General features: G+C 51.4%; 1 protein-coding gene across 1 annotated transcript in view; it reads left to right on the top strand.

The window, feature by feature from the left end:
- Positions 1 to 5,254: 5,254 nt before the first annotated feature.
- Positions 5,255 to 13,797, top strand: part of AIRE (autoimmune regulator) — an 18,106-nt gene continuing 9,563 nt past the window's right edge. Inside the window, exons 1-12 of the mRNA XM_006876806.1 lie at positions 5,255 to 5,404; positions 5,586 to 5,760; positions 6,011 to 6,166; positions 6,498 to 6,572; positions 7,849 to 7,962; positions 8,752 to 8,903; positions 9,059 to 9,139; positions 10,152 to 10,267; positions 11,192 to 11,291; positions 11,840 to 12,022; positions 12,706 to 12,815; positions 13,069 to 13,177. Of these exons, the coding sequence (XP_006876868.1) occupies positions 5,255 to 5,404; positions 5,586 to 5,760; positions 6,011 to 6,166; positions 6,498 to 6,572; positions 7,849 to 7,962; positions 8,752 to 8,903; positions 9,059 to 9,139; positions 10,152 to 10,267; positions 11,192 to 11,291; positions 11,840 to 12,022; positions 12,706 to 12,815; positions 13,069 to 13,177 (1,521 nt within the window). The remainder of the gene's footprint in view (positions 5,405 to 5,585; positions 5,761 to 6,010; positions 6,167 to 6,497; positions 6,573 to 7,848; positions 7,963 to 8,751; positions 8,904 to 9,058; positions 9,140 to 10,151; positions 10,268 to 11,191; positions 11,292 to 11,839; positions 12,023 to 12,705; positions 12,816 to 13,068; positions 13,178 to 13,797) is intronic.

Here is a 13,797-nt window from a genome sequence, read left to right as displayed (position 1 = left end):
GACTTCCTCCTTCAGTATCATTGGCTCTTGATCATATGCTACCTCTTGAAATGGTTGAACATCAACCATTTCCTTTTGGTACAGTGACTTTGTACTCCTTTTATCTTCTTTTGATGCATTCTGCATCATTCAATAATTTGCTCAGAGAATTCTTCAAAAACAAAAGTTGAGGCTTGAAATTTTTCTTCAGTTCCTTCAGCTTGAGAAATGCTGAATGTGTTCTTCTCTTTTGGTTTCTGACTGCAGATCTTTGCACATTTCTTTATAATATTTGACCTTGTCTTCTTGAGCTAACCTTTGAAATTTTCTGTTCATTGTACCTCTTCATTTCTTCCATTTGCTTTAGCATCTCTACGCTGGAGAGCAAGTTTCAGTGTCTCTTCTGATATCCATTTTGATCTTTTCCTTCTTTTCTTATCTTCTTAATGACTTTTGGATTTCTTCCTGTATGATGTTCTTGATATCATCCCACAACTCTTCTGGTCTTCGATCTTTAGTGTTTAATGTAACAAATCTGTTCTTCAGATGATTTCTAAATTCAGGTGGGATATGTTCAAGGTCATATTTTGGCTCTTGTGGACTTGTTTTCATTTTCTTCAACTTCAGTTTGAATTTGCATATGAGTAATTGATGGTCTGTTCCACAATCTGCCCCTGGCCTTGTTTTGGCTGATGATATGGAGCTTTTCCACTGTCTCTTTCCACAGATGTAGTCATTTTTATTTCTGTGTATGCCATTTGGTGAGGTCTATGTGTATAATTGTCTTTTATGCTGTTTAAATAAGGTTTTTGAAATGGACAAATAATTGGTTTTACAGAATTCTATCATGCTATATCCACCACTATTTCTATCACTAAGGCCATATTTTCCAACTACTGATCCTTCCTCTTTGTTTCCAACCTTTGTATTCCAATCACCAGTAATGATCAATACATCTTTTTTAAAAAATTGTTTCTAATTTTTTATTGTGAATTATGTGATAGTTTACATGAGAGAACATTAGCTTTACATTCATCCTATCTTATTTCATTTCATATTTGCAATGATTGTATGCATCATCAAACCACGGACTACACCCTGCAAGCCTGCCCCCTGGCCATCAACATACAGAGCCTCTCCCTCCCAGAGTCCAGAGTCCCCAGCCGCTCCATCATCATCTCTGCCTTCATCTCTGGAGTTGCTGCTTCTCTGGATAGGAACCACACTCTACTCTTCTCCCCTCGTGGTCCCAGGGACCTCTGCTCCTTGATTGCAAAATCAACCACTCCCCTCCTTTTATTACAGAATGTCTACCTTTACATTTCCAGTACTCACAGTCAGACCTGATAGCAATCATTCACTATTGAGCCACAAGAGTCTTTCCCTCATCTCCTTTCATCAGCCCCATCCAGACAGGTTGGAAACCACTCAGTGGAGATTCTACATTCCCCCGGACCCTCTGGAACTAGTTTCCTTTTTGAAAGCTTGTAAGCCAGTCACTTATTGTCTTTGTAGCCCCCCCCCCCAATTTGGGGTAGCCAATGTCTAAGTTGTCCATCCTTGTTGATCCTGTGTACAGAGGGGGTGGGAATGATCCTCGCTGTAAAGATTTGTTCCCTTCTTTGAGTTATTACATCCACAAACAAGTCAAGTTCATCAAATTGTAGCAGATTACTCTTTTTCCCCCTTCTTCTTTCTTCCTCTAGTCAAGTTCATGGCTACCTAAAATGAGGGGACAATAAAGGCATGAAGTGACTGGCTTACAAGGTTTCAAGGGAGAGTTTAAGAGTGTGTGAGGGAAGATAGAGTCCCTACTGAATAGTTTTCATCTTGTCTAGATGGGTCTGGTAAAAAGAGATGGAGGTAAGATTCTCATGATTCAATAGTGAATAATTGCTTTCTCAACTAATTGCGACTGTCACAATTGTAAAGGTTAAAGTTTTGTAACACAAATGGGGGAGTAGTTAATCTTCCAATCCAGAAACAGAGGACTTAAGACGATCAAGGGAGAAGATCACAAACAGAATGCGGGACCTTATCCAGAGAATCAGTGACACCAGAGATGGAGGCAGAGACAGGGACATGGAGAAAGGGAGCAGCTGAGGACTCTAGATTCATGGAAAGAGAGGGACTGAGAGCTGTCGACCAGGAGGCAGACTTGCAGAATGTGCTCTTTGGTGGTATAAATTATTATATATGCCTGAGTGTTTAAAAAAGAAAAAAAGAGCCAAAAAATTAATAGAAATACTGTTAACTGATGGTACATGGAGGGGATTATAATCATTGTAATGAAACAAGTGTATGATTTGTTGAATGAAAAACTGATAATCTGCCCTGTAAACTTTTACTCAAATCACAATAAACACAATTAAAAAAGGGGGGGGGGCATGAGATTTCTCTGCATTTTGCAAGTTTATTACAATTGCATATGAAGCTATTTATTGTTGTTGTTAAGGGCCATCGAGTCGGTTCCAACCCATAGCAACCCTGTATAGGGTTTCCGAGGAGCAGCTGGTGAGCTTGAACCACCAACTTTGCTGTTCAAATGGCTTTGCAATTTAGCGAATTAACAACCCACAGCACACACAAGGACTCCATGTGAAGCTATAGTTCTCTCAAAATAAACAGTTGGAACAAACACAAAGCAAACTTTCTCCCACCTTGTTAATGAATGAATAAAAATTCAGGTAATTATAAGTCATAAACTTCTGTAATAGACTAAAACCTCTTGCACACACAGAACACCTTTCTAGGAAGATTAACCAGCAGAAAAACCCTGGAGAGCCTCAGCCAGTGCTGTCTAATAGAAATCGTTTTCAATGTTCTCATAGTTGTATTGTTGTTAGTTGCTATGAGTCAATTCTGACTCATAGCAACCTTACGCATAACAGAACGAAACACTGCCTGGTCCTAAGCCATCCTCACAATTGTTACATTGAGCCCATTGCTGCTGTCACTGTGCCAGTCCATCTCATTGCATTAGAAAAAGTAAAAATAGATGAAATTATTTAAAAAAACATTTTTGTTTAACTAGATAACTCCAACATATTATTATTCCAACATGCAACCAATATAAAAAGTGTTTCTGTGAGATTCTCTTTCTCTTTTGTACTGTCTTTGGAATCGTGACTGGGCACCTAAGGGGTGCCTTGCTAGCAGAGACCTTGGACCTGGAGCCAGACCACCCATTTATGGACAGGTGACTTTGGTCAAGTTCTTTAACCTATCTGTGCCTCAATCTCCTTATCTGTAAAATGGGAAAGTAATAACACAGGCCTGGCAGGCAGTTCTAAAATTTGTGTGAGTGGAATTGTGATGTGCTTAGAACAGATTCTGATGTAGGCTGTGAACAGGTCTGGAGAAGTCAAGCAATGATATTCTCCTTCATAGAAAAAGATGCTGAGGCTTAGAGGTGGAGCGACAGAGGCAGGGCCAGCTGGACCACACCACTAAATGAGGATCACACACTGACCCAGATGGCGAAGGCAGGCAGGACCAGGACCCTTGTCTTCATGTCCCTCCTACTTCACCATAATACCCTCTGCAGTTCCAGCCACCTGCTGGTAAGGTAAGGGGTCACCATGGAAAACCCCACGAGGAGTGGAAAGTCCAGAATTCTACGGTAGCCTCTGGTATCAGGCCCCATGTCTCCTGAGGGTGAGGCCACACAGTGTACCTGCAGAGATTCCAGGGCCTGTAAGCAGAGTAAAGCCTAGACTTGGGCCTCTTGCTTTGCAGTTTTTAATTCACCTTTCACTATTGAACATGGGCTAATCTGGTTGATGACTTCACTCAACAAGGAGAACACCCACCAGACGGCACAGAGCGAGAGTTGATGGGAAACTTCTTTTTAGTTCATCATAGGAAAGTTTTTCCAGGACCCATGTACTCCCCAGCCCCTAACACAAGGCTGACCAATTAACGTCCTCTTGTGGCCTTGTGACCTGTGGGCCAGGTCTACCGCCCTGGCTGAATGGCAGAGACAGGCAGACAACAGACTTCTCCCTTTTCCTACTACATGACATCCCAACTTCCAGGCCTTCCCCCTACTGCCACCTGTTGACTCAGTTTCTGTGTTACACAGGCTTTACCTGGGGGATCCTCCCACTCCATCTGCTCCTCTCTCCTGTTCTGGCTCCCCTCCATAAAGCCTTCCTGCTTCCCTGAAAGCTTCTCATCAGTCCAGTTACACCATCCCCCAGCCTGTCATCCAGCCCTAGGGATATCCCAGGCAGCTCCCCGACAAATAGTGGGCCAAACAAGGAGCTCATGTGGTCCATATGTGTGCAGTGCCTCTATGTGGGTTCGCTGTCTTCCTCAAAGCTCTGGATGCTAACACACCAGAAGGGAGGGTGAGCTAGAGCTGGGGTCCTCCTGACAAAGATGCCAGAAACAAAGCTCAGAGAAAGAGAATAGACAGGCGTCACCCAGGCAGGACAGGCCAAGTTCTTCCACCAGGCAGGCACCCACCCATTTACTCAGGGTCCCAGACATGAATGGAGGCAGACAGGTCCTTGAGGGTGTCAGATCCCCACTCCCACACTGTCCACAACTCTCCCCAGACTCCCTGCTGGGACCTCACACACGTTTGAACAGAGCCCTCTGGGTACAGAGTGATGCCTGAGCAGGACCTCATCTGGGGAAGTGAGAAAGGTCCCATATCTTCCCTTGAGCAAATTGGGGCCTCAGACCCACCTGTAGGAAGTCAGAAAGACTTGGAAAGTTGGAAAGAAAAGAACACTGCGAGGTGGGGGTGGGGTGGATTGGGACCTTCTCATACATTTTAGAGGGAAGTTCTTCTTTTCCCCAACCTCCTGCTTCAGGCCTCAGCCGACAGAAGCCCTGATTGGCTTGGGGCAGGCTGACTGTGGGGCCCAGTCAGGTATAACAGGGCATAGGCTCAGTTTCAAAGCAGGAGGAGGGCGGCTCTCCATCCCGCCGCGAGGGTCTGTGGAACCGAGAGCACTGGGAGGACAGGACCTTTCTTCTGGAGTCCGAGAAATCCAGCTACAGAGGACGTGAGAACCCTAGGCAGGAAGAGGGCTGAAAGGAACCATCAGAGGGAGCCTATTCCCTGCGACCCTAGGAAAGCGCCATGGCCGCTAGGGGGCGCTCTGCCAGTCGTGTTCGTGTTACCTCCAGGACTTCGTGACCCCCAGGGACGTCAGGAACCTGGGATTTCGAGACTTCTAGGACCCTACAATCCCCAAGACTAAGCGTCCCAGAACCCTGGGACCTGCATAACCTTGAGACTCCAAGGATCCTGGGCAGACGCATGGCAGGTGAGGCTCGGCCGGGCGGAGACGCAGCGCTGCGTCGTCTCCTCAGGTTGCATCGAACCGAGATCGCTGTGGCGGTGGACAGCGCCTTCCCGCTACTGCACGCTCTGGCCGACCATGACGTGGTCCCCGAAGACAAGTTCCAGGTGGGTCAACCCTGTCCCGCCTTCTTCTCACCCAGAGCCCACCCTATGCCCGGGCCCACGAGCCATGGGATGATACAGGTGCCAGGTGTTCTCTGCCTCTTCTGGGTTGGGGTCCTCACCCTCCAGTCCCATCATGGAGGTAACCAGGAAGCCTAGAAGCACTCGCCTGGTCTTGCCTCAGGAGACGATGAGTCTGAAGGACAAGGAGGGCTGTCCCCAGGCCTTCCACGCCCTCCTCTCCTGGCTCCTGACTCAGGACACCTCAACCATCCTGGACTTCTGGAGGGTTCTATTCAAGGACTACAACCTCGAGAGATACACCCGGCTTCAGCCCATCCTAGACAGCTTCCCTAAAGGTGGGACCAGGGGTGTCCTGTGTTGGGTTGGCTCCTGGGTTCTGGCCTGCTCAGCCTCCTGGGGGTGGGAAGAGCTGTGTCATCCTGCTGGAGTGTAAGTTGGAAGGTTGGGATAGAGTGGGAGTCTGGGTGTTCACCTGGGACCAGCTTGGATTCTAAGAGACCTCGTCCAATTTGATGGGCATGTCCAGCTCTCAAGCTCACTCCTCCAAGGGCCAGAAAAGGCTCAGGTCCTTGCCCTCACATGCAGATGTGGATCTCAGCCAGCCCCGGAAGGGAAGGAAGCCTCCTACTGGGCCCAAAATCTCCATGCTGCCACCCAGACCCCCTGCCAAGAGGAAGGCCCAGGAGGAGCCTCGAGTTGTCCCAACCACTGCCCTGCCCCCGAGGGGCAGCTCCAGCCCAGGTACCCATCTAGGAATTTCTGAAAAATCTCCTCCCCCACCACACCATACCCCAACTGACTACAGTCCTTCCAACCATGGCTGGAGCTGCAGAAGCCTGGCCTCACTCCATCTACCTCTGTTTCCCCTCTGTAATTGACTGGACACACTGGGTGAGCCTCAGATCTCCTCCTGTCCCAGGGTTCTGTGAAGTAGGCAGGTGGGTTTTATGTCAATTTTACTGGTGAGGAACTAGAACCTGGGGAAGTGAAGACTCCCAGCTCCATCCTCTCAACATCTAATTCCCACCTCTCCTACTCACCCATTCCTGCTTTCATCTAGCTCCTCCTCCAGGTTCCCAATATAAGGCCAAGTCCTCCAAGAAGTTGGAGAACAGTGCTGAGCCACAGCGAGTCCCAGTGGGGAGTGGTAAGACCCCTGTGGGGCTAGGGAGGGGGCTGTCCACCTTCAAATGGGCTCTCCTGGGCACTAGACTGAGCTGACTGGGACAGCCAGTCAGTCCTGAGAAAAAGAAAAGCCTTAAGTCCTAATATGAGCTTCTGGTCACTCCTATTCCTGCACACAGCACCTCAGTACCCTTTCTCTGACACCTTTCTCCTAGGTCTCCCAACTGGACATTACAGTGCTGTCCTCTCTCCTGGCCCCTCACTCCACTGTCCACTCACCCACCCTCTGCTTCCAGAACCTTATTCCCCTGTTGCCCCTCTTTCCACCCTCACCATGCCCTTAGGTTTTCTGCCCTCCTACCTTTAAAATGGCCTGGTGCACTCCTGTTTGTGCCCCTAAATTACCAGGAACGCATCTCCCAAGGTCCTCACTCTTGTCCCTGCCTATCAATCCCAAAAATAAGGGTCCTAGGAGCTCAGCTGGGTTGGAGTTGTCAGGTCCTGCTCAGACAATGGCCTGGGACATCTGGGATAGACCTATTCTTGTTAAGTGCTATCAGGTTGGGTCTGACTCATAGCGACCCTGTATAGGGTATTCGAGGAATGACTGTCATGTTTGAACCATTAACCCTGTAGTTAGCAGTCCAGTGCTTATCCACCAACCCCATACCAGGGTGGGCCTGGGAATCAGTATATTCTATGTTTCCCCCTCATCCCCCACCTGGAGTCAGCCTGGCAGCTGGAACCGCCAGATAGGATGCTGTAAGGTGCCTACCCCTAAAACAATGCTGCCTCACCCCTCACCTACTGCAACGCACTGGCAAACAGACCAAGTTCCCCCCAGATCTCTCACCCTTCCCAGACCCTCCACTCCAATCTTGATGCTGCATCTGCCTTTGCCCTTGATCATGCTGTTCTAGGAACTGAGGATTCCTGCATCTTCTCCACAGCCACACACACAGCCCTGTTTACTCCTTAAGATTTGTTCAGACACTGCTGTCTACAAACAGCATCTCTGGCCTGCCATTTCCTGCCCCCTCCCCTGGACACTTGGCCCCAGCTCACCTGGGGGACATGTCATGCAGGGGAGGTCCTTGTTCATGCCTATCACATCGCATTGTGGCCTGTCTCACATGTGCACTGTCCACATGTGGGGGCTATCTCTCTGATGCTTGCTCTGGGTAGAAGGAAAGATAATTCTATAGGCAGATACTGCTCATTCCTGCCCAGTGTGGAAGGGGCTCTCAGGAGCCACCTTCATGATTGATGTCCTTCTATTGGGGTGGTCCCTTCACCAGGGATCCAGAGCATGTCAGCATCGGTCCAGCGAGCTGTAGCCATGTCCTCCGGGGATGTCCCAGGAGCCCGCGGGGCCGTGGAGGGAATCCTCATCCAGCAAGTGTTTGAGTCAGGTACACTGGGCGGGGGAGGGAGGCTGCCAGGGAGACACTTGGTGAGGAGCAGGCCAGGGCTGCCAAGGAGACATCCTCCCCACCCCTCCCAGTCTGTGGCTTTGCCAGCTTTGGAGGGATGGAGAGGATTAAGAGCTACTAGCACAGGCTAGAGCCCAGGGACCTTCTTTGAGGCTGGTGGTGGTGTGGGGCATTATCCCAGTGTGGGATGTTCAGAGCACCTGGATCATCCCCATCCATGTAGTGGACCCCATACAATCCCTAAAATCCCTTCAGACCCTCTGGAACCTGCAGCACCCCCTTCTCTCCCTCCACCTGGATTTTTTTTCATGCCACCTTCCCAAACCACCTCCTTGCTGGGTTCCTCATATGAGGAGGGGTCTGGTTCCATCTCACCTGCCTAGCTCCTCCCATGAGCCCCAGGACAATATCATTGCAGTAAGCCAACAGCTGTCCACCAGCATCTGCCTGCCCAGGCCCATCGGTGTCCACTGAGACCAGAGCCAGTCACAGCCCCTACATCGATGTCTCTATATGGAGCACAGACCCAAACCCTGAGGGCAGAGGGCCCAGTAAGCCTGGAGAACTAATGAAGCCCTGGTCTCACCCTATCTGGACTATCCCTAGGGTTCTCCAGCAGAGATCCCTGGCTACTGACTTAGTTGGGACAAGAATCTAGTGGGGGTGGAGGAAGAACTAGTTGGCAGGTGTCTGTGCCAGGCCTGCTTGGGTTAGTCAGGATTCCTGCATAAAGAATTACACAGAGACCAGTCAGTTCTCCCCACTCAGGTGGCTCCAAGAAGTGTATCCAGGTGGGAGGTGAGTTTTACACTCCCAACAAGTTTGAAGACCCTGGCAGCAGTGGTGGGAAGAACAAAACCCGTAGTGGTGGCAGCCTGAAGCCTTTGGTCCGAGCCAAGGGAGTCCAGGTCATTGCCCCCGTAAGCACAGCCTGTCTGTTTATCTGTCCCCAGGGAAGCCTAAGAGCTTTGTTTGGGGGCCGCTGGGAGCTGATGCCCAGAGGTGCCTGCTATCTATCAGTGGCCGCCTCTCCAGGCTGTCTCCTTGGTTGGTGATCTTCTTCTTTCCCTTACAGGGTGGAGGTGACCCAAGGCTAGGCCATCAGGGCCGAGTTCCCACCCCCGCTGCTGTCCCCAGTGAGCCCCAGCTCCACCAGGTAACAACCTAGACCATAAGGAGGTCCCTTCACCCCCACTGGCAGATTCCCCCTGGCAGGTTCTTCTACAGGGGTTACCCTGGTCTGGCACTTGGGTTCACAAGGGTAGAGTTTTGTTTTTTATAGATAGTATTTAATTATTTTTTTCTGATAACATACAACTATTGTAAAAATTAAAATAAATCAGAGAAAGTGACAACCTTCAGGCCTTTAAAGCCATGGACAGCACCTTAGTGCAGGCCAGCGGTACTGAGTATACCTCATGGTTGGGCCTGTGAAGGTGGGGGTCCCTGCTATTGAATCAGGAGTCCAAGGGCTTATTAAAGCATCACGAACATCCTTGGGTTCCCAGCAGCATTTTCTAACGAGGTGGAATCTTCTCAGTAAGCTTCTGCCATTGTCACTTACAAATCTCCATATCCAGTGGTAAGAACAGGACCCAGCCTGCCCTCTAGGGGTCGTGGCTGGTAGTGATGGTAGGGGGACAGTCTGGCAGTCAGGTGTGTGCTTCTGGAAGAGGTGGAATTTGAAAACCCACCGGAGGGTGCAGGGGATGCTATGACAGCCAAAGGTGCAAGGAGGACGAGGACCCCAGTGTGAGGAGCAGTGGGCTTCCAGGGCTGACAAACACTACTGGTCAGACTCCTCATTGTCTTTGTGAAGAAAGGTTGAGTGTGGCTGGGTGTATAGAATCACACACAGAAGCCAGATGTTTTGATGGTCATTTTCCCAAGGAGGATGGGTCCATGGGCAGGTGTGTGTGTAGGGGGGCTAGAATCTTAGAGATGGAGAGTTCTGGAAGGACCCCAGGGAGCAGGCAATAAGGGTGGAATTTCAAGTGAAAGCCAGCATGAGGACAGGGGAGGAGATCTGGATGCCCCAGAGAGTCCAAAATCCCTGAGATGCTACCAATGGGATCCATCTGTGGGGAGAGGCCCCGCTCTCCGCAGGAGTCTCAGTGGGAGGGGCTGCCTATCCCAGGCGTCTGGATGGTGTCTCTCTCCTGCACCAGAAGAATGAGGACGAGTGTGCCGTGTGCCGGGACGGTGGTGTGCTGATCTGCTGTGACGGCTGCCCCCGGGCCTTCCACCTGGCCTGCCTCTCCCCACCACTCCGGGAGATCCCCAGGTAAGCAAGGCATGCTTGTCACCTGCACTGCTGCACCTTCAACCTGAGCCCAAATAGCAGCCCCCTACAGTCTCTCCATAGCACAAGACGGAGGAAAGCCTTGGCTTAGGCCACTGTGTAGTGGGCTAGAATTAGTGGTTTTCCCCCCAGACCTCTCCACACAGCCATACTGGCCAGTAGGGTTCTCAGGGTGGGCAAGGCAGATGGGAGGTCCAAGGCAAAGAACAAGGACAAGCCAGCCTTTCTTGTCTCACTCCAGACACCCCCAGCTGACCTTCCCCAAGCAAAGTCTCATCCCACAGTGGGGAGCATAGAGGCCCAGAGCTGCAACCCCGAGGGCTGATGAGTATTTTCTGCCCATGCACAGAACTCTGTCTAGCTCCTGGTGCCCCTCTAGCCCAGCTTCCCAGCCCTGCCCTCCATTACCAGCTCCTACAGGTTAGGGTAGTCTGCAGGGAAGCGCACAGGATGGAGTCCAGAAGCCAAAGCTCTAGCTCCAGGCCTGCTCTAGTTCCCAGTATGACCTCAAGCAGATCATGCTTCTCTGAGTCCCCATGGCTCCATCTCTAAAAAGAGGTCATCTTTCGGCCCCCATTTGACCCTGGAAGATTGTTATCCTACCATTTCTTAAGGAAACATGGGTGGTTCTGGGATATAAAACACCCAATTCTCTATCACCAGGTCCAGGCCACTGGGGATGAGTGGGGAGTTAGGGATAGTTGTCAATCACCAGGGACCTTGCCTATGGGGGTGAATGACCCCCATCCAGGGCTTTCCTGCTGACCAGTGGCTCTGCCACCTCCTTGCCTGGGCCTTGGTTTCCCCGCCTATAAAAGAAGTGTCGTCTTTCATCTTGTGTGGTTGGGAGTCTGTTGTCCCTCTGCCTTGTCCTCCCACACATCTGACTGATAACAACATGGGCAGTGGGACCTGGAGGTGTTCCAGTTGCCTCCAGGGAAGAGCCCTACAGGACGCGCCCCGTGTGGAGGAGCCCGGACCCCAGGAGACGCTAGTGGAAAGCCCGGTATGCTCTGGCCCACTCCCAGATTGGTTCACCCTCATGTCCCTCTGTCCCTCTGTAGTCTTATTTCCTGGCCACACCTGTGGAGTGGGCCTGCACAGGGTGGTCACTGCCTGCCGCTGCCTAGTCTCCCAGACCACATCTACTCAGCTTTCTAGACTCAAGCTCAGGGAACCAGAAAGCTGGCTATATCACACCCAACTCCTCAAGGCAGGGGAGCGGGGAGCTTATTAGCTCTGTCATCTCAAACCCAGGAGGCTTTGTTTGATCACTGATAATTTCCTCAAAAAATACTTTCAAGTCCAGAAACTCATGTCCTGGGGTATATATGCTGACAGCCTATATATTGTGTCCTGACAGCCTCTGAGGGTCATTGGGTAACTCCATACTAGAAGAGGAGAGGGAGAGGGCTTTGCTGAAGCCCACAGAGCCAGGAGACAAACCCAGGTCACTCCCACTAGCCTGGCTACTGCATCAGCTATTACTGGATGCCCAGGTAGTGTTGGGCAAGTTCCCTGCCAGCTCCTCTGAGCACTGACCTCTGGTTCCAGGTCCTTTTGGGACTGAGGCCTGTGGGTGAGGAGGTAAGGGGCCTGCCCAAGGGTCCTCCAGCTGGAATGGATGCTGCCATCACTTATAAACACCAGATGCCCCCATCCTCCACACCCCCCTTGCCAATACTGGACGCCTCAGCCCTGCGCCCCCTGCTGTGTGCAAACACTGATGGACAGCAGGTGAGGGGCTATGGGTTCAGGGTATCTGTCTTCAGGAAGGTTACTGTCTATTAGGGAGTCTACAACCAGAAACAGGACAGAAAACAATGGCTACTTATGCAAGGGAGGGGCCAAGCTGAAGTTAGGAATATCCGGCACAAACTATGTGAGCATCTGGGGGTGACTCTGGGGGCATCCTGGTGGGAGGCAGATTGGCTAGACACTGAGGAAGAGCACCCAGGAAGGGAGAGATGGGCCTCTGGGCCCCCACGCGCAGGGTTTAGTTCAGAGTGGTGGGGAGGTCATGGAGGGTTGTCAGATGTGTTGCTCTGGAAAACCGTTCCACCCCACCCCCAGATTGAACCCTGAGCATTTAGCCTCCCAGGGGGACGGCTCAGCATCGTTGGGTGCCCTCCAAGTGCCTTGGCCCTGTTTTGGGGACTCTGGTTCTGGCCCACAAAGAGGGCAGAGAGGTCTGGACACTTGGCTGCTGAGGCACTTCCTGCCTCCCCTCCTATCCCCCCAACACCACATGACTCCCTGGCTTGTAGCCCCTTTCCAATCTCTAACCTGCCCAGGGCTGGGTTCCCCACGTCCAGAATGCCCACAAGAGGAAGTGGCCCAGGAGCTCGAGTTAGGTCTCCGACTCCAGGGGAGTGAGTTGGGGATGGACTGTAGGGTCACCACCCTGATGGTTTTTGCAGGGCGCACGGTGTGGTGTGTGTGGGGACGGCGCAGACGCCCTCAGGTGCGCGCACTGTGCCGCCGCCTTCCACCTGCGCTGCCACTTTCCCACGGGCGCAGCCCGGCCGGGGTGAGTGCACAGTCACGAGACTGCGGGGAAGGGGGCCGGGAAGAGGCTGGGAAGTAAAGGGGCTAGCGGGAGAGAAAGGTCGTGGTAGCGGCAGGCTATTGGAGAGAGGAGGGACGGTAAAGGCTCGGCGCTACCCGCGACTGCGGGTCCGTCAGCACCCCCAATACCCACCTTCCATCGGGGTCTTTGGATTGGGGGTGCCACTGGCTGGCCCCAACCCAGGGCAGCCCTCCCTTTCTCCCCTCTGTTGCAGAGCTGTTCTGCGCTGCAAATCGTGCTCTGGAGATCTGGCTCTAGCCCAGGGCCAGGGGGAGGGGGCGCCTGCCCCAAGCCCTGCCCGCCAGGCAGCAGGGCCAGCCAAGGTCAGTGTGTGTGTGTGTGTGTGTGTGTGTGTGTTGGCTGAGGTTCCCTGCCTTCCTCCCTTGGTACTCCATGCTCTGTGGGAGGGGGAGTCCAAGAGCCAACTTCTTGGGTGTATTCACTGGTTTTAAAATCAGCTCCTTTTTGATCACTAAGTTATCTAGTGTTGTTTTAACGAATATCACAAGTGCGTGGCTTTAACAAACACTTATATTCCCTTACCATTTAGGAGTCTGAATTCAGGACACTTGCTTCAGGGAAAGGCTTTCTCTCTGTGGAAGCTAGAGGACCTTGCTTTCTTTCAATGTCTCTGGAGATCTCCATGTGTCTTGGATAACCTCTCCTGAGTCTAGGAGGTTCTTAGCACAGGGATCCTGGGTCCAAAGGACAAACTCCTGGTTCTCTTTTCTTGGATGTTGCAAGATTCCTTTCCTCTCTGTTGGCTTTTCTCTCCTTTTATCTCTTGTAAGATAAAAGCTATGGCTCAAGTAAAGGTGTGACTTGATTTATGACCTCTTGTAAGGTCATAAAGGAGCTCTGGTAGTGTAGTGGTTACGAATCGGGCTGCGAACCTTAAGGTCAGCGGTTCGAAACTACCAGCTGCTCCGCGGGAGAAAGATGA

Source organism: Chrysochloris asiatica, unplaced genomic scaffold, assembly GCF_000296735.1.
Source record: "Chrysochloris asiatica unplaced genomic scaffold, ChrAsi1.0 scaffold00415, whole genome shotgun sequence".
Taxonomy (NCBI): Eukaryota; Metazoa; Chordata; class Mammalia; order Afrosoricida; family Chrysochloridae; genus Chrysochloris; species Chrysochloris asiatica.
This window is presented reverse-complemented; position numbering and strand designations above follow the sequence as displayed.